The sequence below is a fragment of the Anomalospiza imberbis genome, chromosome 6, assembly GCF_031753505.1.
Source record: "Anomalospiza imberbis isolate Cuckoo-Finch-1a 21T00152 chromosome 6, ASM3175350v1, whole genome shotgun sequence".
In the NCBI taxonomy this organism is placed as follows: domain Eukaryota; kingdom Metazoa; phylum Chordata; class Aves; order Passeriformes; family Viduidae; genus Anomalospiza; species Anomalospiza imberbis.
The window spans coordinates 36,071,662-36,093,987 of NC_089686.1; the positions used below are offsets into that span (position 1 = coordinate 36,071,662).

Sequence of the window (22,326 nt, forward strand, 5' to 3'; positions counted from 1 at the left end):
ACACAAGTGGGGTGGGATTCCTTCTTGGATTCCTTCCTCCAGAATCTGCTAGATGCAAAGACTGATGCTAACTTCCTCTCAGCAGGTGACATCAAACATGATAGATGTAACCAGGGAAGTTTTAGGCAGGCTGCCATGTACTATCTGTCTTTTTCCCCAAAAACACTATTTCCAATACCTGTTGAAGGTAAAGCAACAGGGACATTACACATTTCAAATCACAGCCAAGGGCAGGGATGACCTAAAGCAATGTTGCATGAAAAGTTGCATCTCTGATGCCCCTCGTTATAACTGTATCAGGATCTGGTTCTCAAAAGTAATTTAATATCAAATGCACACTAAAGTGGAACATGCAAGAACAGAGAACAAAGAAGAACGAAGAACCCCAAGAAAGCATTAAAGTTTGATTTTAAGCATTTTACAGGTACAAAAGTCTGTTTATAATACTATATAATTTTCTATTTTTCCTTCACTTGTCCTATTCATCTTGGACAGTAAAAGCACAATCCAGACTAAAAATGAAAAGCAAGACATTTCATGCAAGACTGAGAAGACCTTGCTAAAAAAGCAAAGCCAAACAACCAACCTGGTAAACCAGCCCTCCTTTCAGAGCATACTGAGATGGACTGCAGAGTAATGTTCATGTGAATTTTTCTACTCATTGTGATTAGTTTTGCTCACTGTTATGGTATGCAGTTTCACAGAGGAGGAAAGGATTATAATCTGCCCTAGAAGGGATGAATGCTTGAAACTGACACTTTGCTGTCACGTGGAAACAGATAAAAAGGTGGTTTTGCAGTAAAAACTGCACTGGGAAATTTGGGAGATTTCATGTCTCAGGACACAGACTCCTCTGACCTCACTTCTGAGAAAAAAAGAGACTGGAAAATCTGGAGGGAAAGAATTTGGGCCTTCTTGAAAGTTGCTTTCCATTTTGACACTGAACTCAGAATATGACATCTGTGGGCTAGAAAAAACTGAATTACACCTCGTACCTGCAATGCCCAAATAAAACCAGAATTCTACTGCAAGAGTTGATCTGGGTAACCTAAGTTTGGCCTGCCCTGAGCAGGGGCTTGGACCAGATGATCTCCAGAGATCCATTCAAGTTGTATTATTCTTCTGTTCCTTTACTGATGAAGTCTAGATTTCAATACATCAAGAGCTCTTGCCTGTGAGCACCAATGGTGCTCCTGGGATGCCATGGGATCCGAATGTGACAACATCCAGAATTGAGGCTGTGAATTGGGAAAGCAGTTCACATTGATGCACCACAGGTATATTTAAGGCTGCCTACTTCAGCAGTGACCCCAAGTCTTTGGCGCAACCGAACTACAAAACCAGTAGGACACAAGGATCTGTGACAACAGATGCCTATTGTACCATTTCACAAAGAATTAAGCTTCATTATCACATTTCCTATTTCAAGTCACTGCAATTAAATAACCTTTTGAGAAGCATTAACAGAAGGTTTGGCAAAGCACAAGCAATTAAGACCACTATATTGGGTAATCACAAGTTAGAGTCAACTTCTGACAAGACTACAAAGCAAATGAAACATTTTTTTTTTTTCTTCTAAAAAGTGCTTCCTGCCATATTTTCTTTAAGGAAGATATGTCTACATAACTGACCACAACAGTGCTGTCAAGCACAGATGACACCAGGTTAATAATTTGTTGTCATTAAAAGTTAAAAGCAATCTACCTGCATAAGCATCTGTTCAGTGAGACTTAAGATGACAGTAAGACAACTCTGCACATAACCCTCTTTTGGCAAAAGGAAATGAACTTGCATTACTAAGACATCATGGTTTGAAATTACCAGCAACAAATTTGAAAATTTTCACACACAACTAAAATCACAACCAACTTTATGTCATTAACTTCAGCAATTTAAGCCACCAGACAGAAGAAAGACAACTGCACCATAGAGAGGTCAAAGATCGAGACCTGAGAGGGACACAAAAAATATCTGTTGAAGAAGTTCCCCTGGATTAATGTGAAATGAACCAACAGGAAAAAGATTAATTAGGAAACTTCCAAAATAAATTTATATAACAATAAATGTGCTTATTGCAATGAATGGGCTTGGTCTACAGGAGGTTTGCAAAGGTTACAGGAAATATCTACAGTCATTCACAATTGCAACATTTGCTCAGGACAGGCTGCTGTGACAAGTGTAGAAAACTGACCTTCAAACAAGAAGGCAGAATGGAAAAAGGGCAAGAAAAAAAAATTGTCAGCAAAATCTCCAGTCCATTTTTTAAAATACAAACCATTTTGGATAAAAGCAAAAGAAGTGTTGCATTTACCTGCAGAAAGTTTGAGTTAAATATCTCAAATGTTACAGGATAAGCTGCAGAGTTAGACCAGAGATTCCTGACTGCACAGTCAGATGCAGAGCCATGTGGGTGTTTTTATGCCATATGGGTGCTTCCATGCCATGCATCTCCATGATTAGATTTTGCAAGAGTTAATTAATTAGGTATAGTAATGAACTGGAACTACACTACCTTGCTGTAGTTCTGCAGTAATGGGCTTGGACTGGTAACACTCCCAAAGCGTTGGCAAAAGCTGTGCAGAGATATTTGCAGCTCTGCTCAGGTTTAGCAGGACTGGCACCAAGCCTAAGCTCACAATTCCAGCTTCAGCATCTCCAGACTGTGTTCCCTACTGCTGCTGTGTCCACAGGTTTCCCAGCACACAGCCAGCTAAAACCAACAAGGCTGATTAGCTCAGGGCACACACCCCATATGCCACTGGCCGTAGCCTTTTCAGGCCAAGCTCGCCCAGGGGAAAGCCAGGTGTTCACAGCTGTGCTGCAGCTACAACACACCTGCAATTGGGCCAGCCCATGTGAGAGCTAACCCCAGTTTTCCAAGGACATTCTATCCTTCTTCTAAAGGAGCATCATCTTGCCAGCCTAAAACAAGCACACAGCATACAAAGAAGTGCTCGTATACAACCACACAGGACTGATTCCCCTTTAGGTAACTAACAGTAATTCAGCCCAGAGACAGGTGAGCATCAGTAGACAGCAGTTAGTGTCACCAGAATTATATTTGCCCAAACGAACACTATTTATCATATGGTGTAATTTTTAATCAAGACAACTTATGTTTTGCACCATCAATAAGAATAGTTTTAATGCTTCTAAGAGATACATTGGCCACACAGGGAGCAGCTTGAAGCTTTAGGAGGAAGCAAGGAAGCACTTTTGCTAAGAGACTGAATCTACCGGCTACTTACGGTTCGATGCTGACCGGGGTGGCTTCCCCCACTACTGTAAGAATCGGAGGGGTAACTTCAGAACTATCTGCAACGAGAAGGAAGAACTGCTCAGCTTCACATCTGAGATTTACTTTTCACACAGCTTGAAAATCTAATCAGAGCTGTCCACCTCTCAAAAAAGGTACCCCCAGGCTAAATAAGGCATTTCAGATGACCAGGAACCTGCCTTCCTCCCCTCAGTTCAAGATATTTAGAATCTGCGAGAGGAACTGACTTTTCATTCCCAAGAACGTCAGCAGGGGGTGTTGCAGGCTGCTTGTGAACCCATCTTAACATCCCTGCCCAGATGGAGCAACACTGCATTTCCTCCCAAACAATCAGGAAGAAGCTCCAGTTTCACACAATCACACCTCCTAAGAGCATGATGTTCCTCCTAATGCTCTACAGTTCCTAATCATAAATTACACAAGAAAGGAAGGTTAAAATGAAGCTTACTTGATCTAAGCAGAGTTCTGTGACCACTTTTGGGCGTCATTGGAGGTGCAACCGAATGACCACTTGAAGAGAGGATAGCGTTAAAATACAGCCCAGATCCTTCTCTCACTGGACTAAGGATTGGGGGAGGAGTGTAAGGAGGTAGCTCAAAGTTCCTGTCTGAAGGATGGTCTGCCAGACGGACAGGTGACCGTAAGTGGCTCTGATAAGGAGTAATGTTGGAATAAACGGGTGGTGCAATAAAGGTGCCGGCTTTTGGGGGTATGAAGAGTGGTTCGGGTCTTGGCCGCTGCTTTGGTTTTCGGGCAAAGCCCTCTGCGTCATCCTTTGGAACAGCATCTTCATGCTATTAGAAAACAAAATTATATTGTTAATTTAATTTAAAACCTCATGTTGCTTGAAAAACTTCAGTGAAATGACAACATTTTTTCATGGCAGCTTAAAATCTGGATAGGACAGTTGGAGGATGTCTCAGAATTAGCAGAAGGGGAAAGTGAGAGGAAGAATGCAGGGAATGGCATGAACTGGACACAGGAACTATTAGGTAGAAGCTCTAGCTCATGTGATTATGAAGTTATATTTTACAAGAACTTCATGTACATCTGGTCCAGCCTTCATGGCAGCTTTAAAAGAGAACAAAAAAGATCAGCAGAATCTTGGTAAAGATACACCAGCGCCCTGATACACGTTGACACCAAATAGTGCTAAGAGAACAGAAGACAATATAACAGCATTTTATTAGATGGTCAAGCATTTAAATTCAGAGAAACCTCCCCAGATGCCTGCCATTTCTCTGGCATCTAACATTCTGTTGTACTTCTGGATAGAAGAGAGGGAAAACAAAAATATCAACCCACCCACTCATCACTACCATGCTGCAGGGGAACAATCAAGTACTGACCTTCAGAACTCAGTAAAAGTTTTCAATTGCATAAGAATAAATCTTCACTTTGGATTCTATTCACATTGAGAGATATGTGCCCTACTTAGAATTTATTGGTATTTATGCATGTATGAAGAAAGCACTCTTGACACAGACAGACTATTATTCTAGTCTTACTCTCCATGTGGCTTTATTCACTGTTCAGTGAATTTAGTGAGGTGCTGCCTGGCTTTACTAGCATTAGCTGTAGGTCATGAAAAGCCAGCAATGCCCAAATATATGGCAACATTATGATAAAATCCCCAGACTACATACATTCCAAGTTCAAGCCTTGAGATCAAACTACTTTGATAGAAAAGTTCAAGGCTAAAAACTGTGTGATTAAATCTAACAGAAGTGGCTCATCTTTGGATTCTTAGTCCATCCATACCTGACTCGAGGTCTCCATGTTAGTATTACGATTAGATCGCCTCCGAGTGACTATCACAGAAGGCTTCCGTTCACACAGAGCTCGATCGTTTGCTTGGCCTCTCTGGAGCTTTCCATCCTCAGACTTTTCCTTTTCAAGGCTCTGCAAGTCAATTTTTCTCACTGGCACAGACACAGGAATGATAAGAGGCACAAGGCTGTTATCCTCCCGTGCTTTTTTGGGAGCTGGTGAAGAACTGGCAAATTCCACAACACTTTTTGAAGCTGCAGTAGGTCCTGGAGCTGTTACTAGCACACTCTTCTTCTCCTCTGAATTATCCAGCTCCTGAGAAGAAAAACAGATTCCTAAAAATTCTGTATTACTTACGTAATAAATGAGATATCATCTCACTTTCAGTGTATATCAAGTTTCTCAAAGCAATTTGCAAGCTGAAATGGATTTGGAAGCATTACTGGAGGAAAAAGAATACTTCTCAGTGTTACTAAAATTCCATAGAATAACTTGAGGATTGCCTGTAGTCTCAACTGCTAGAACACTTACATAGGTCATTCTTAAGAATTGTTTCACTACCTGTGTTTTAACATTTTATTTTCTATATGAATTTGTGTCCTGCTTTATGACTTTTGACAACAGCTCTTTAGTTTCAGTAATGATCAAAAGCTGCAGGTTATTAATTTCAAATATTGGATTTATGCTCCAGGGAAGACTGAACCATGACAATATCTTAATTAAATCTCTCACACACAAAAAAACCCAAACCCAAAGCTAGTTTTTTACTTCTTTTTTTTTTTTTTCCTGACACTGGAAAACATTAAGCCTTCAAAATAAGCCAGATAGCAAGGTTGAACACATAAAATCTACTATATCAAGAAGATCCAGGACTGCCTCTTTTCAAGACCTTTTATTAGAGTTGGGCTAAGTTGCACAGAAAGGTTTACTCCATAACTGACTCTGCAGTTTACATGTCTGACTGCTTCTTCGCAGAGACTGCAGATGTACACCCCTACCACACAGTGATGGAACACACAATTGTAAAGTCACAAATGGCATCCATTGTCCTGGAATAAGCCTCAGGAGAAATTAATGAGGTAGGAGGACCTCTCTTCACTTCAGGCTGGTGACTTTCTTTACTTTCCCATAAAACCACCAATTTTGGGTTTGGAGGGCATTCATCACGCTCATCATGCTGACAGACATCACTGGAGTCCACTGACTCTAGACAGAAAGGGGTTCCTGTAAATTTTTGTAGCTTCCTTCCACCACTTTCTGGGAACAGCAACATGTAATGACAATGTGAATGTGTGAACAAGCACCAATTCTGACCAATCTAAAAACTTCAGGTACTTCCTGGGTGCTACACAGACCTCTGTAGGTTAAGAGACCTGAACTAATTTGCTGACTACAAGGATGAAATTATGGCAGCTCAAAGTGCAATAGTCACCCCAAAGTGTCACTTTCCTCTGGTTTTATTATTGGTTAACTATGCTCCTTTTATTTTCAAAACTTGGGGGCAAACAACAAAGGACTCCTCCACAGAGATGGGAGAGATGACCCCTACAAGACAAAAGAAGAAGAGAAGATCTGAGCAGTAGCACAGATAGAGAAAAGGCACCAGTAGGGACTTAATATAAATAGTTGAGACATCCTTAAAAATGTTCTGGACCACACCACTGCTTTTCTGATCATAAAAGTTCACACATACCTAATGTTTATTAAGAGGCATGACTAATTTTGGAATTAAGTCTTTTGCTTCAGATCCCTAAATAGTTTCTCAGCTGTTTGATTATTCTCAGAGGTAAGCAGAAAGGATGGAACCTGCTAGGGGATTTTTGGCTACCTCAGCATCCCTGTTGCAGAATTTGGGGCAGGAGGGCTGCTGGATAACTTCAGTAAGTGCAACATGTGGCACTTTCATTTAGACTCTTGCATAAATACTGAGATATGAACTAGTCATCTCGAGTCCTCCAGGAAATCCACAGAAACCTATCAGACATTCCTGCATTGATCCTGTCTATCCCTCAAGCTGTTTCTAAAAAACTTGGAATTCACAGAAAAACCCAACTGCAACAGCTGAAAGAACTGTTCAAGCCACATCTGTGATCTGATTAGAAACCACACCAGCCTTTTAAAAACACCTGCCTACACAGTGCTTTCTGTGATCGTTCTGCATCATCTGCATCAAGGAGAGGCAGCTTCTGTCTGCAGTCAAACCAAAGCTTGTCCATGAAAGAGGTGAGTCCACAACTACAATTCTGCAAACAAAACTTTTTTTTCCCTTTTGTTTGTAGCAGCTGGTGCCCTGCCTTGTGCCAGGGGAAAGCAGCTCGGTAACTAAAATTTGTCTTCCTTCCATAAAGGAATATTTAAATTCAGACACCCTTTCAGACAACCACTCAGATTTGAGAAAATTTTTCTGTACTTTTAGAAGACAACAAGTCACACTCAAACAATTAAACTAGGATTTGAGAATTTACTACAGCCTGTAGGCAGCAACAAGCTTGCATCACCTGAAAAAAAAAAGGTAGCCACAGGCAGCTCTGGTGCAAAGCATCAGTTGTGACACTGCATGTAGAGAGATATTGCTGTCCAGAATATTATTTTTGGGTGAGGTACACATATCTAGACTGGGATGTTCAAAAAACTGGTTCAGATTATGAATGTTATTTTCTTCAGTCAATAATTTAGCTCTATGGCCTTCTACACACTCTTCAGATAACCTATGCAGAGAAGGCTTCTAGGTTGTTTTTAACAGAAAGACAGTCATAAGAGAAGCAGCCTGCTCACATTCAGCAAACATATTTTCTTCTTCTCCCTCACACAATATCCAACACCTTAAAGATGTAAAATCCATCAGACCTCTGGTAACAATTTTATCATTTTTCAAAACCTCCTTCTGAAAACCTGAAGAGATCTAGACATAAAGAGTTCTTCTGCTAGTGCCATTATGCTTGCATAACTGCAAAGAACAAAAGAGCATCTGTCAAAACACTTCTCTGGTCTTTACATTATGAATCAGACTGCAAGCACACGTGCCTTCAAATGGCCAATTTCTAGCTTCATCTCTCAGGGCCTTTTCCTAATGCTCTATTTGCTTCTTGTTGACACTCTGTTAGTGATCCAAGTGCAATGTGAATTGCAGGCCTTCTGCAATATAACCAAACAACGGCTGGCAAAGTATGAGCAAATACACCATGCTACTACGTACTACCAGTTCTTTATCATATCTGCTGGCTCAACTGGAGTTAGAGAAAAAGGATTGAAGACAGCATCAACCTTTCTGCTGTTCAAGAGATGGAGTAGGCTATGGATATTCAGCTCATTGTTTATTAGTTTAGTTCTTTCACTCAAACAGCACATTCCTCTAAGGAAGAGATGGGAAAAACAGTGAAAGACAGATGAGGATAAAAAGGATGATGAGAACAAAACAGGCAATAAAATGCCCGGCAGGATAGCAACTCAGATATCAAAAGTGTAGGTAAAAGTAGCTTATGTAATGTATATTTCATCAGCCTTTGGCAACAAAACTTCCAAGGAAAAGTGTTACTCCTAAGAAGCACTCAATAGAAGATTAGGCAAACCATAACTCTAAGAAAACATTCAAAAACAGTCCTTCCAAAAATCTCCATTCAACTCCAAAAATCCCATCACTTGTCTCCCAATAGGCTAGTTAATTTTGAACTCTGTCATCTTGCCATATGGAACATATACTGTTCAGTTTAGACTGATGGGATATCAAAAGGTTAGGAGTAGTGAACTACCAAATCAGTCAGCACTAAATTTCTTCCCATTAAGTCCTACAGGAGGTCTATGGGCAGACAGGTCATTCTACAGCTCTCAGGTCATTCTTAGAAACAGGATGCTGCATGAGACAGGCCTTTGTCATGCCTGGTATAGGTCCTTCATGTAAGTGAAACTTGCTTCGACTTTTAATATTTGAGAAATATTGAACATGTAAATTGCATTATCTAATTTTTAGATAGCGCATTTCAGAAACACTTCAACTGCTGAAACCGGAAAACTGGCAGGTACGCCTAAGTCTTTAAACAGAAAAGAAAGAGAATGTTAAATTGGTAAAAAGACAACACGTTGCTTCTACTTGCCTCTCAAAATTCCTGATCTCATTGAGACCTAAGCTTCCTATGTTTCCCATGACCATATTTTCATGTCATGGGCTAAAATAGCATTGGTGTTAGTGACATAAAACTGTCCCTTAGTGGTTTCACTACACTACATCTCTGTTCTCTCACATCTATGAACTACAGTGGATGAACTTACATGCCTCCACACCAGAGCTGCCCTTATTGCACAATTCAAGATACCATCCTATCCTGCATATGTACAGAACTTCCTTTCCTTTCAGCCCTGTTTTGTCGTTTAAAACATGTTATATTGGTTAGGGTCTATACCTTACCTTTACATTCTGAAGAGAAGCCAGCTCAACAGCTTTTTGGGCCAAAGTCAGCAAATTGGCTTCTTGAGAAACACGTCGCCTCCGTCGGGTACTCTGGATTACACCACCTCTGACACTCTGAAAATCATTAGTTCTCTGAGAGTTTTCTTCAGGTGCTGCTGCCTGCTTCTCCTCATCTCTACCATTCTGGGCTGCAGCTTGCCTGTCTGTTTCCATCTGGCACTGCTCACTATTCACTAGGACATCCTTCTGCCCCAGATCTAATCTTTTGGGGTGCAAATAGCTACTTTTACTGTGGGCCAGTGACTCAGGTGTCTGCTGTAACGGGACCTCTTGCTGATGTGTTTGCCAGTGATGCAGAAATAAATTGCTAGGTTGTTCTTCTGCCTGCTTAGAAGTCAACACTTCTCCTGCAGATGTCAGCAGGCCACCTTCTTTGGAGAGTCTCCGTGACCTTCTTGGAAAGGGAATCTGCGTCTGAGGTAGAACAGTCTGTTGGTTCTGCTCTGTTAATGCCTTGAATAGCTCCTGGTTCCTCTCTGCTTGCTGAAACTGGTGTGGCATCATGTGATGCTGAGGTGCTGCAGCTGCCACATGAGGCTGTGCTATAGAAGTTGTTTGCTGCAGACCAAAGGCTTGTGTGGCAGCCTGTTGCTGCTGCTGCTGCTGAGGATAGAAATTTTCAAAGAGCTGTAGCTGGGGAAGAGCTTGCTGGTTTTGTTGCGCAGTAAATGCAGGACTGGAAGAAGTTGGGGCTTCTTGAAAGACATGTAATAGCTCAGGAAGACCTTGCTTTTGGCCTTGGTGACCAAATGCAAGTTGGAAAGGCTGCAATGGCAGAGTTTGATTCTGCTGTTGCTGTTTCTGCATTTGATGAAAAGAATTCATTTGAGCTTGTTGTCTAACCAGGGCTTGCTGTTCCAGCTGAGCCTTCTGGGACATCATCTGCTGGACAGCATCTCCATATAAATCCAGCTGTGACACAAACACTCCTTTCTCTTGATTTCTTTTAAGGGCTTCTGGGTGGCCATAGAAGCCTGGGGCACCAGCATTGGAGTGGGGTCCTTTTGGGTTGCCCCCAAAAACCATACTGTGGTTCCACATTGAAGGTGGAGACTGCCAGTGGCTGTCACTCCTCTCTGGCAACCGGTTTCCCATTAGTGAATTCTGCCATTTGACAGCTGTTACTGACTGGGGCATCATCACTGATTCTCCCCTATCTTGATTATAAACAGAGTTCATCAAAGCAACATTGTTGGGTGCACTTGTTAATCCTCCTGGATGAGAAATCTCCATAGTTTGGGAGACTGGTATATTCCCTCCATGACCATAGTACTGTCCTTCCTTAAGCTGCTGCTGTGGTTCTTTTGATGGCACGGCTATGTCCTGCTCGTTAAAATAGGCAACTCGTTTCCCAGTCCGTTTGCTTGAAGACTTTTGCTGAGCCTGAAGATTCATGGTTCAGTCTATTCTCCCAGCCACATACACAGTATTTATAATCCACCCATCCCTGAGGTTGGGGGAGGAAAGGCACAGCAGTCTTTCTTTTCCATTCAGCTTCAGTAATAAATGGCAGGAAAGGAGTCCAGATGAAAGTGCATTCACTTCCTTTTTCTTTGTGTGCTTCTTCCACTTCTTTTCACTCTTATATTTCGTGGTTCAGAGGTCAGTACGGTCCACTTAGTTACAGGTCCTGAAATAGAGAAGCAATTGTAATGAATCATCAACAGACATAACTGGCCTATGAATGCTCACGTGATAAGCAACAATGTCTGTCCCATTTCCCATGGAAATGAAGACCAGGATAATAGATGGAAGAAACAACAGATGTGACCTGCTAGAAGAATGCAAAACAAAACAACTTAGTTTTACAAAATAGATATCACACTGTACTTGTATGATGCAACTCCCTATTGCACACAGAATTCTGACTAATCACTTAAGTTCATCCTGAAAGTTTTACTCTTACTCTTTACTACCTCTGATCTGGCAAATGACTTCCACATCTTCCTGTAGCCAGAATAATCTGTTTTTAATCTCAACTCAAAACCACAAAACAAAAAACCCTCATGGCTTGCCAAAAGGCCACGCTTCCCAAAGACCTTTAAAAGATGCGTGTGTACATGAAGACTGCAGCCAAACATGCAGCAAGATGCTCAGTTCAGTATTCTGAAAGAAAAGGGTCAGGCAACAGTCCATCAGTCACACATATACCACCAATGATTACAGATGATTTCCAGTCAAGAACTGCCCACCCAGCATCCAAGCCCTAGGGCCAGGGCCTGCTCAACCTGTTGCTCTCTCAGAAGTTTTCTTCAACGGCTGAAAGAAACTGCTCCTGCTCAGATCACAGTCACTGAAAGGTAGTTCAGGCAGCTGCTGTTATAACAGCTGCTCGCAGACATCAGCAAATATCTTAGTGTAAAGCTACAAACATAATAGGAGAAAGCCTTTCCAGAACAGGCACTCTACAACAATTCTACCCTCCTATTCTCTTCTTCCATGAAGAAAAGCTATCCACAAACTCTAAGAGGCTAGCTTGCAGGACTAAGGTCTAATGTGTGAACACATACACTAGTATTTCTATTTGGACACCTAAAACCGTTTTAGATGTTTAGTTTTAAATTCAATTATATTATCAGATTACCACTACTAACATTCTAGTGTAAGTCTCTATTCCTACCCTTTTCAGTGTGCATTCTGTTCCACTTTAAATCCCACTGCCAATATATTCCAGGAAAATTACAGCAAATTGTTAAAACCCTATTCTTATTACATCCCTTCTGTTATATAATCAAGTTTCTCTTGAGTGGAGCAGGTAAGACTAACACACACATCCCCTCCAACGAAGCCTGCAATCTATTTATCCCGTTTCTAAAATGAAAAATAATAAACCAAAATTATATAGCACACTGAAGTCCTGTAACCTGAGCTTCCTCAGACGGATATGGGTACAGTGCAGGTTTTAACACTGAGGTGGGGTTGGGAACATGACAAGGAGGAAAGGACAAAGAGTTTTAATTAACTTACGCAACTTCCACCTCAGAGGCTAAGCTTGGCTCAGTGCAACTGGAACCATGGGACTGTGTTTCAGAGTGAAGTGACTCACTTCCTCAGGCTGTTACATAGCTGTTCCCCCACACTGCCTCCCCTTTGCCTTTGGCTACAAACCATGGACCTCTGCCACCCCGCAGCATGGAGCCAGGGCATTCCTCCCTCCTCTAAGCACAACGTCTCAGCTCATTTCCCAAGACTATCACAACAGGACAAAAATAGGAGAAATGATGGACACGTGAGATGGAAAATTCTCTCTAAACTGCAACTAGTACACAAACGAAAATTTCATAAAGTAAGTTTTTCCTACTTCAAAGTTTCAATAGGAGAGGAAAAAACATCTTACAGCAGGAAACTGGATCCCTGGTAGCAAAAATGTAGAGGTGGATAAGCTGCTATATGCCTCTCAAAAGCCTTAATGCTATCCATCCTCTCTCATTGCTTTCTGCAGTACTGCAAATGTATCAGAGATAACAGCTAAACTTCAACACCTGAGGTAATACTACTAAGAGTGATTTCTGACAGTCTTACTTTGTGAAATCATCACAAGCTATTTTTCTCTCCAAACTAGGCAACATTTTCCTTCTACTGATGCTTTTGTAACAATCAGTCATAGCATTCTGTTAAAAAGAATGGAAGGTTTTCTGTATATTGAAAGTTAGAAGACATTACCATTACATCAAGTTTTAACCTGAGAGCTGTCTGAAATGCTGCTGTAGATTTTTTACACTGTGAAGAAAAATACAACAATAATTGTCAAAAAGATGTCATTCAACTTTCAACATGAAGGGTCCTTGTTTTCAACCAAAGAAAGTAAGAAAGAGCCCAGCTGATGCTGTTCTTAATAGTCGTGGCTGGGATTTGCAGTCACCTCATAGTAAAGTACCCAGAAGACCTTTAGAAAGAGGACTCTCACATTAGGAAAAAAGCATTGCATTAGCACAACTTTCCAAACCTACACTTGTGTGGACTTTGATTCTACTTTTTCTATTACTAGGTAAGAAGACACCAGCATCACAAGGTCTAACTCAGACCAGTTTAGAACTGCAGCAATCTGGGAAAGAGATCTAACAAACTATTAAGATGCAAAGAATAAAAAGGAGTACATTCAGAGATAACCTAAATGAGGAAAAGGAATATGTACAATTGAAGTTGTTATTCAGCACAAAACCCAGGATAGTGAAAAGGATGTGACCAGGGAGAAAAGAGATTTAAGGTACTTTGAAAAAACATGTTTAATGAACATCCCAGTTCTCCCAGTTACAGGCAAAAATAACTACATCCTAAGAGATCACCAAGATAAAGGAGGATTTGGTGCATCTGGTATTTAATGGTAAAAGAAAGTATCACAAAATTCACATTTTAGAAGATATTTCCATATAGAAAATCTACAGAAAAGTATCTTCTATGTCATCCTAATAATAACAGTTCATAGTTTAAACTGCAGTGATAAATGTTCAAGTTGCAGCATGACTATGCTTCAGGAAAGCTCATGCTTGGCAGCTTCACTGCATGAGCACTGTTGGCTGACTAAACAGGCTTCCCTCCTGAGGTTGGGGGAATGAGCTCACACAATCATCATCCCAGCCAATTACCAGCTTTGGGGTTTTTCTGCTTTGCTTTGTTTTGTTTTGTTTTACTTGAATTTCAGCACAAGAGTCAGCCTGCAGTAGCACAGGAAAATGGCAACATGCTTCCAGGCTTAAGTGCTTTGGAGCAGTACACCCTGGACCATTCCTTACCTTTGAATAAAGCACAGAGCCTGTTCCAGTACTGTAATTCCCAGAAGATACTGTGTCTTGCTTCCAAGTATACAGAGGTGTTATGATACTTAGCATTGCTTTTACATTGCACAGAGAAAAAGCAGAACCTAGCATCAGTATATTTTGTTTTAATAACTCTAAGATTTGGCATGCAACATCATCAGTTATTTTCACTTCCAGGAGCTTCTGACATTCAAGAACTTCTCCTGAACTTTCTCCAGATGAATACAAATTGTATATCACCTCCTTTAATACTGTAAATATTTTCATATTTCTAAGGGATTTTTGATATTGCAAGGCTTTCTCTTCCACACCTAAAAAGAATGACGAATTAGGTATACGTATCTAATGGGCACATATGCAGTATTTTCCAGAAGGAAAAATACCTAAGGAAAGTAATTCATGGCACCTTACTGAGAAAAGTTAGGCTTAGCATTTTTAGTTAAAACCTTGTCTAGCGTATCTGCACTAATGCATTAAACAAAATCATGAACACATATAAAACAGCATATGAGTTAATTTATGCAAAGAATGCTGAAGGACTTCCTCAAGTATACAACAGGACTATGGAGCAGTCTCTTCCTGCATCCAGAATTCTGTTCTGAAGTCCTTTCAAAATAGATACTGGAAGGGTGCAGGGCACAGATACTCAGAGCCACTCACTAGGCTGTTACCAGCCAGACCACCCATCAACAAATTTTACCCAGTTCAAAGCAGAATTATTAAGACATCCCTACACAGTGCAACTATCTTGTCAGAGTTTACTATTAGCCTGGAGAGCCTGATATAAAACCTTAACTAAAGTTAATGATTATTTTATTTAGGGAACAAATAAAAAACACTCAATGATAACCATTTAATGTAAAATATCTCTATCTCTCTTCAAAACCTGTTCCCTGTATAACTGGCAACTGTTGCCTGTATAACTGGTAACTATCCACCATTATTCCATTTCTATAAATATTCTCTTAACTAAGCATATGTGTATTTGTACAGTTTCACATATCAAGTTCATGACCTCACACACTGTAGTAATCTTGAACTTTACTCTTCGGCTCACTTTTTGAGGGCTGTGCTGTCCTGTGCTTTGTTTAGTTCATTTGCTACATCAGCTATATCTGGCATGATTAAAAAAGATTAATTGTGCACATTCCTCATTCTCCTTTGAGATAATTTGCAAACATTTCTCTCTGACAGAATGCTGCAGAAATGACTCAGGAAAGACTCTGATTTCTCCTCAAACTTCAGCAAAATTAAGGATGCTGAGAATATTAACAAGTTGTAGCTGCAGTTGTAGACCATCTTTTATTCCACCATCTTAGCTTTTAAATTCCTCTCTTTTACAGTTTTATTCATGTAAAATAAAGTGTTCCTCTGTTCTAGCTAATGTACATTCTCAGCCTTAACTGCAACAATGCTGTCACTGTTCCTTACAGGAAATCTATCAGATTAGGGTGATGACAATCATTTCTCAGTAAGTCCTCCTGCTGCCAGCAACTGAAATTATGGTTCTCCCCAGTAAGCAGCTCAATCACTTTCAACCAGGATGATGGACAGATTCCAAGAACAATCTTACATTTAAGACAAATGCAGCAAATTACCCTGTGTCCTTCTGAGGCAGAGCAATAAAACCTTCCTTCTCCAATTTACTCATTATTATGGTAAAATCTCACATTTATGAAACACGTAAAGAATTATAATATATATTTTAATAATAAGGAAGAGAAACAGAGGAAACAACTCACTTCTAATATCACACAAGAAGCAAGGTCAAAAATTAATCAATCTAATATAATAGCTACCAGTTCCCCTTCAAACCTGAAAGAAAACATGGGTTTAATTAAATCTACCTGTGAAAGATGGAAGCTGGGTGTGCTATTCACACATGTGCAGAAAGACAAAAAAGTTTAAATTCCTTCAGTGCAATAGGAGGTCAGAGGAGGCTCAATAGGGTAGATTTTGTTTCTGGCTTTTGTGGTTTGCATTTTTGAAAATGACTGGAGAGTTACAAGTCATCACAAACTTGTTCCAGCTAGCAGAAATCTGCCTCTGTGAAACCACTAGCACCAATTGCAAGTCTTGAGTAAGAACAGAGAAAAGGCTGAAAACACGGGTCATTTTTTTTTTGTAAAAGATTTGCAAGGCTTATTGCATATAGCCTATGCTTACCCTGCTGCATATGGAAACAGCTTCAATCCCTCCTTCCAAAGCCTCTCCTGCACACTCACTTTGTCACATTTTCTTCCAGACAGTTAGCTACATCAAAATTCCTGCAGATTGTTTTCAACCTCCCACTCACCACCTTCAGACACCTTGAACAGGAAGGATAACAGCACAGAAAATAAACCATGTTTGTAAATTCTATACAGTTAAGCACAGCAATCTATGTTCTGAAGAAGCCAGGGGAAAACTCAAAGCGACTACAAAACACAATATTGTGCAAGAAAGCCAAATACATAAATACAAAGATGATGATTTTATGTTTCTGTCACTTTATCACAAAAGGTATGGCATTTTCCAGACACCCAGAATGACTGTCTCTATAGCAAAAGGTGTGTTTTCCAGGAGTGTGGCACTACAGAAGTGCAACAGCTGAAACCCAAAGCAACAAGCAAAGCCAACCAACTGAGCAGTCTGTAGTTTAAAAGAAGCCCACTACAAAAGAATGTAATTAGGTATCAATCTCCCCTAACACCTCCAAGTATGAAACTAATCCAGGGAATTTATCAGATCAAAGTCCTAGAATCAATAAAGCCTATGAAATGGTGAAGACTAAAACACTGCATAGCAAAAAAAGGAATCCTACAGCAGTCCTGTAATAAAGACAAAGAGATGAAAGGAAAGCTGCTTCACAGACAGACAACAAAAGGGAAAACACAGCATCCAGGAAGTTTGGCAACTTCCACTGATTCCTGAAGGTGCCTGCCTGGGGCTAGCAAACACATACCTAAATAAGTAGTATGCATAGCAGACATTTATGACCTACCCAAATTTTCGTGTGATTGGCCCATTTCTATTGCAGAGAAAGACAGAAGCTATGACTGACTACAGGGGCGCCTCTGCCCTGAGGACATGCTTAAAATTACTTTGCTGCCACTTTCATTTTTCCCATTTTCAGAGCATGGGAATTAATAAAGCTTTATTACACCACTGTAATAACCAGAGACTCAAAAGTAAAACCCATCAGCTCTGTGAGGTGAAACATGTGAGAAAGTGGTCATGCTGTGACGGACTACATGCCAGCAAAATCAGGTCGCTTGTATTGGACCACCAGATACCACAAACTACTGCTTCAATCGAAACCATTCCTGACATTCAGCACCACCAGAGGTTAATTATCCATAGCAAGCAAAATAACACAAAATCTAGAACTACCATATTGTCTGGGGAAAATATACATACCCAAATGGAAGGACATGAACTACACCTCACAAAGTAACCAATCCAAGGAGAAATACAAGTCCTACTTCAAGAAAAGATTTTAGTTTATGGTAAAGGAGGTAATAAATGTGAAACTGCAACCCTTTAAACATTATTTAATTAGGTACATATCTGTTCCAATGGTCTTCAAATTCACCAAAGCATGCACTCTGATTCTATTTTGACCTACTTTTTACATCCATGGATGTGATTTTATTTATCCACATCACCACAATTTTTCCATACTGAATCTAAACGCACAGATCCATCCTAGTATGGAGGATGTTACAGAGAAGGATTTTGGTGTTTTGAATTACAGGGTCTGAAGCACCTCAGATACACCTCAAAGGGAAGTTTTCAGGTAACAGTTCTTTGAGGGGAAAGTCATATACTCTTGGTGAACACTTAAAAATAACCTATTTTTTGGGGTTGTCTTCCTCAATTCAAGCTGTAAACCTGGCTACAAGTATTGGAGGTTTCCTTTTCAAAACACACCCAGGATTTTCCACGAAATTTTGTTCTAATGGATGAGGAAGACAAAAAGTTGCTTCAAAGAAAATGCCCATCAAGTGCTGATTAGTCTTATAACAAGGCAGACAAAACCTAGCCTACACAAACAGCTCCACCAGAAGAAAATGAGAATGGATGAGGTAGAAAAACTACTAAAAAGACAGACTAAAAATTTAAAACTTAGCAGACAATTAAACAAACAACAAAAGGGAAAAAAGGCTACAACCAGATTTTTTTAAAGGAACTGACCATGTTGTTTCTACCAGCTATTGAAAGGATATGTAAGATCTTCACTTATTTTCAACTAAAACTTTGAGTGCTGTTTCCAAAATAATCGAAATTTCATGCAAACCTCATCACATGAAAACAAATTACTTATGATTTGCACCAGACTTTGCACCAGTCTTTTGTCTTGCACTACGAGAGAGGCAGCTCCACAATCCAGACTCTTGTAAACACGTACACAGGAAAGCCCATCTTTACAAATGACTTTGCAACACAGACCAGGCTTATCCTTTAATAAAATAAGTACATGGTCCATTTCTTATATTGGTTAATGTTTATAAACTTATTGGAGTTAAGAATAATTGTTATTATAATCTGTCATCATGATAAACCCTGATTTGAAGAGGCTTGGGCAGTCTTAGCAGAATGAGCACAGTAATTACGAAGTACAAAATGCTGCTTTCAGGCTTTGTAAAGTTACAGGAACATAATTCTTTCCCACTGGAAATGGGTTAACAGTTCTAATTGTAAACCCTTAGACAGTTATTTTAAGCTTTTTTGTTTGGAGCTGTCTGGGAAGGCAGTTGCTAGCAACAGAGACTAACATGCAGGAATCACAGCAGGCTCCAAAGGCAAAGAGCAGGCCAAAAGCTTTTCCCTGCCCTCACATTCTCATACCTGACAGGACCACAACACATCCTTCACTACAAATGCCCCTCCTGCCACAAACATACAAGCTGCAGAATTGCATGGACACCCCAGAGACTGACCAAATCCCTCTGCACTTCAGCCCTGAGAAGAAAACAACTGAATGCACTGAGCTGCAGCGGGAAAGATTGCTACAGGTTCAGTTGTTCCCATCTCAACCCCTTCAGCACTCCAACACAAAACCAGGCTTGCACAGATGTCCACTGTACAGAACAACAAAGTCTGACTGTTTTACAGATTCCTTTGAGGCTTGCAAGAGGTAATGGGCTACAAATAAGGGAAGAGAATGGTGAAAGTTCATAGAGACAGTGATACTTTCTATTCCCAGAGGTTTCTTCATGAGAAATATAAAGGTACTCAATACCTCAGCCTTAGCCCTTGGCAGAGACATTCTTAAGACTGTCAAGCAGGCATCATCACTCACCCAAGTCTGGCTGGACAATAGCTGAGACAACATGTACAGGCAGAACCCCTGGGATCTGGGATCAGCTTCCAATTCTGATACAGACATGCACCTTAAGCAAGCCACTTCAAATTGTTTCATAAAATGAGAATAATACTTGAAACCAAAAACGTTGATAATAATGGAGTATTTTGAGGTCATAAAAGTTGTATTATCTTTAACAATAGCCACTAACTGCCTAAATGGAGAGTCTTCCACAGAGAGCTTAGAAGTCTAATTTCAGATATGATACAATCAGGGTAGTGATAAACAAACAAGAGGGAGTAAAACAAAAAGTGAAGGAAAAAATCACACAATAACATAGTTGCTCTTTTGTCACATGCCTGCCTCTATCTCACTTGACCCAGAAATATCTTTGTTTATCAGCAGTTATCTAAGCTGAAGCAGTGCTGACCTTGGCTTGCCCACATCCACACACTTGCAGTAAACAGATGACAGTATTGACTGAGTGCAGTCAGTCTTTTACAGCACTGACAGGGCTTCAGTTCAAATTTCTAAAATTATGTCTTTTAAGAATTCCTGGAATCACTGTTGACTATAAAAGGGTCTCTTTACTATGCTGGTCTGTTATAAGGTACAGTAAGCTCTCGGCCATGACTGGGGCTGTCAGGCATTACAGCAATGCAGCTAAACAAATGCACACTAGTACTGGGAATAGGCACACTGAAAGATGTAGGCAAGCAGGATGATCACACTGTGGAAAATAGTAAGGTTTTAAGACTCCAGGGACTAAAAGAGCACTCTGATTTCTTAACCTTTAATTAAAAAATCAAAGCACTCTCCAGGTCTCCGGATTCAGAGCTCCCTGCCACTTCCCTGACAGATACCCGCCCAATCTCCTCCTTTTAGCCACAGGGATTTCAGTGGAGGAAGGAAAGAGCAGATGGCTAGCACCAATACTGGATCAAATACAAAGTGCTTGCATTTTTTCTGTAGTGGCTTATTTGTATCCTTACTAGCATTATAAAACGTTTCCACTATGGGGCATGAGTGACATCAACGTCATATGGACTCAGAGCAAAGTCAGAAATTTCCTAAAGATTCAGCCCAACAAGAAAAGAAGTTATTCAATAACAGCATGAGGAAAAGTGTTCTCTATTAAGAACCCTTACAAAGCTATTTTAAACTGTACAAAAGACTCAGTTGTTAGTAAAACAAAGTTGGGGTCACTATGATCAAGTTCAATACTATGAGAAAAACTAAAGTTTACACATTAATCCACCTGTAGATGGAATTCTATGAGCTTTAAGCAAATCAGAAGTATCCTACACTTGCACAGTTTACTCTGCAAGTCCTGGAATATAAATATATTTTAATTGAAGTCATAACATTTTGATTCAATAATCCCACATTACACTTTGAACAGCTGTATTTGCTAAAGATACACGCTATGTAATTGCTATTAACAGGAACAATAAGTCCTTGCAAATTGTGAAAAAAACCCACGATATAAACAACTCAAAGATCAGAAACTTACTAGAAAAGCTGATAAGATCATCTGCACTGAACACTTGACCATCTACAAAAGAAATCACTTAAGCATGAAGGAAAAAATAATTCCCTTACATTATATGGTTTTCACTTTTGGAATGAAGGGCTAATGAACTAATTGTGTCTTCAGGTATATGGATTCCATTAAACTGACTGTCTCACACCAAAGAAACTCTGAGACTGATGCTCCTTTACAATCCATAATGCATCTAGTCATCTAGTTCTAGGCCAATTTGGATGGGGCTCTGAGCAACCTGGTCTAGAGCAAAGTATGCCAGCCCTTGCCAGGGGGTGAGGAATGAGATGATCTTTAAGGTCCCTTCCAAAACAAACCATTCTGATTTTGTGATAATGGATTCTAAAGGATTTTTTCACACCAGGTAGATAGCACTCTCTTATTTCAAGTAGGTTACTTCAAGTGGTCCAGCTTATGTCCCACAGCATCTGATGACATTACTATTTTCAACACACCTCCAAACAATAAGAAAGAACATCCAATCTCTCTTCAGCAGGCTGACATTTGTTACACAGTTCTTCCCCATTTGGAAAAGATCTATGAATCCACCAAGGCAGAAAAATATTCTACCAGTTATTATACCACAGACAAATTTCTCCTGGGGAAAGTAGCTGAAGAAACTTGTCCATGAACAAACTTCATGTTATCGGAATACTTACCATTTACGTAATACTTGGCAACGGTTAAAGCAATATATCAACACCAATTCATTCATCTTCACAACATGTGTCACTTGCAACATTTTGTATTTCTAACAGGTACACAAAGAGAGACAAAGCAGCCTGTTTTGCACTAAAAAGCAAAAGGCAACTAAGATGAGGTTATTCTTCTGTATTTCCTTTATCTCAGTTTTGTCTACAGACTGCATTTGCAAGATGTCAGGTAAAGCATCTTCATTTTGAACAGTTATACTGAATTCAGAAACTACTATAGAACACTACTTTTTATGTACACTGTAGAACTCCCCCCACCCAGAGGTAAATTTTAAGGCAATTTATATAAAAGTCACAAAATCTTCTAAAGCACATGAAATTTCACTTGTAGACATTAAAGGCTATAACATTAAAATATACATATCAGTGTAATAGCAGAGATCTCTGATACTCCACAGATGCAGTGTTCTATAATGCCTTTGCACACTCCTCAAGCTCTGCCTGGAACTGCAGCCTAAGGGGAAGGGCTCTTCCATTTGCACGATGGTTGGGGTCTTAGGCTTCCTTTTTTTTT

General features: G+C 40.0%; 1 protein-coding gene across 5 annotated transcripts in view; it reads right to left on the reverse strand.

Annotated features, from left to right (window-relative positions):
- The window catches only part of MIDEAS (mitotic deacetylase associated SANT domain protein), a 54,055-nt gene that overhangs the window by 13,793 nt on the left and 17,936 nt on the right, over positions 1-22,326 (reverse strand). For 2 of the 5 annotated variants that reach the window (XM_068193395.1, XM_068193396.1), the window contains exons 2-5: positions 9,450-11,142; positions 5,039-5,362; positions 3,726-4,071; positions 3,249-3,315 (exon numbers count right to left, since the gene is read on the reverse strand). In XM_068193395.1, the coding sequence (XP_068049496.1) occupies positions 3,249-3,315; positions 3,726-4,071; positions 5,039-5,362; positions 9,450-10,907 (2,195 nt within the window). In that variant the 5' untranslated portion in view covers positions 10,908-11,142. Of the gene's footprint in view, positions 1-3,248; positions 3,316-3,725; positions 4,072-5,038; positions 5,363-9,449; positions 11,143-12,479; positions 12,503-14,245; positions 14,347-22,326 lie in introns of those variants that run through there. The other 3 variants (XM_068193399.1, XM_068193398.1, XM_068193400.1) reach the window with 3 other exon arrangements.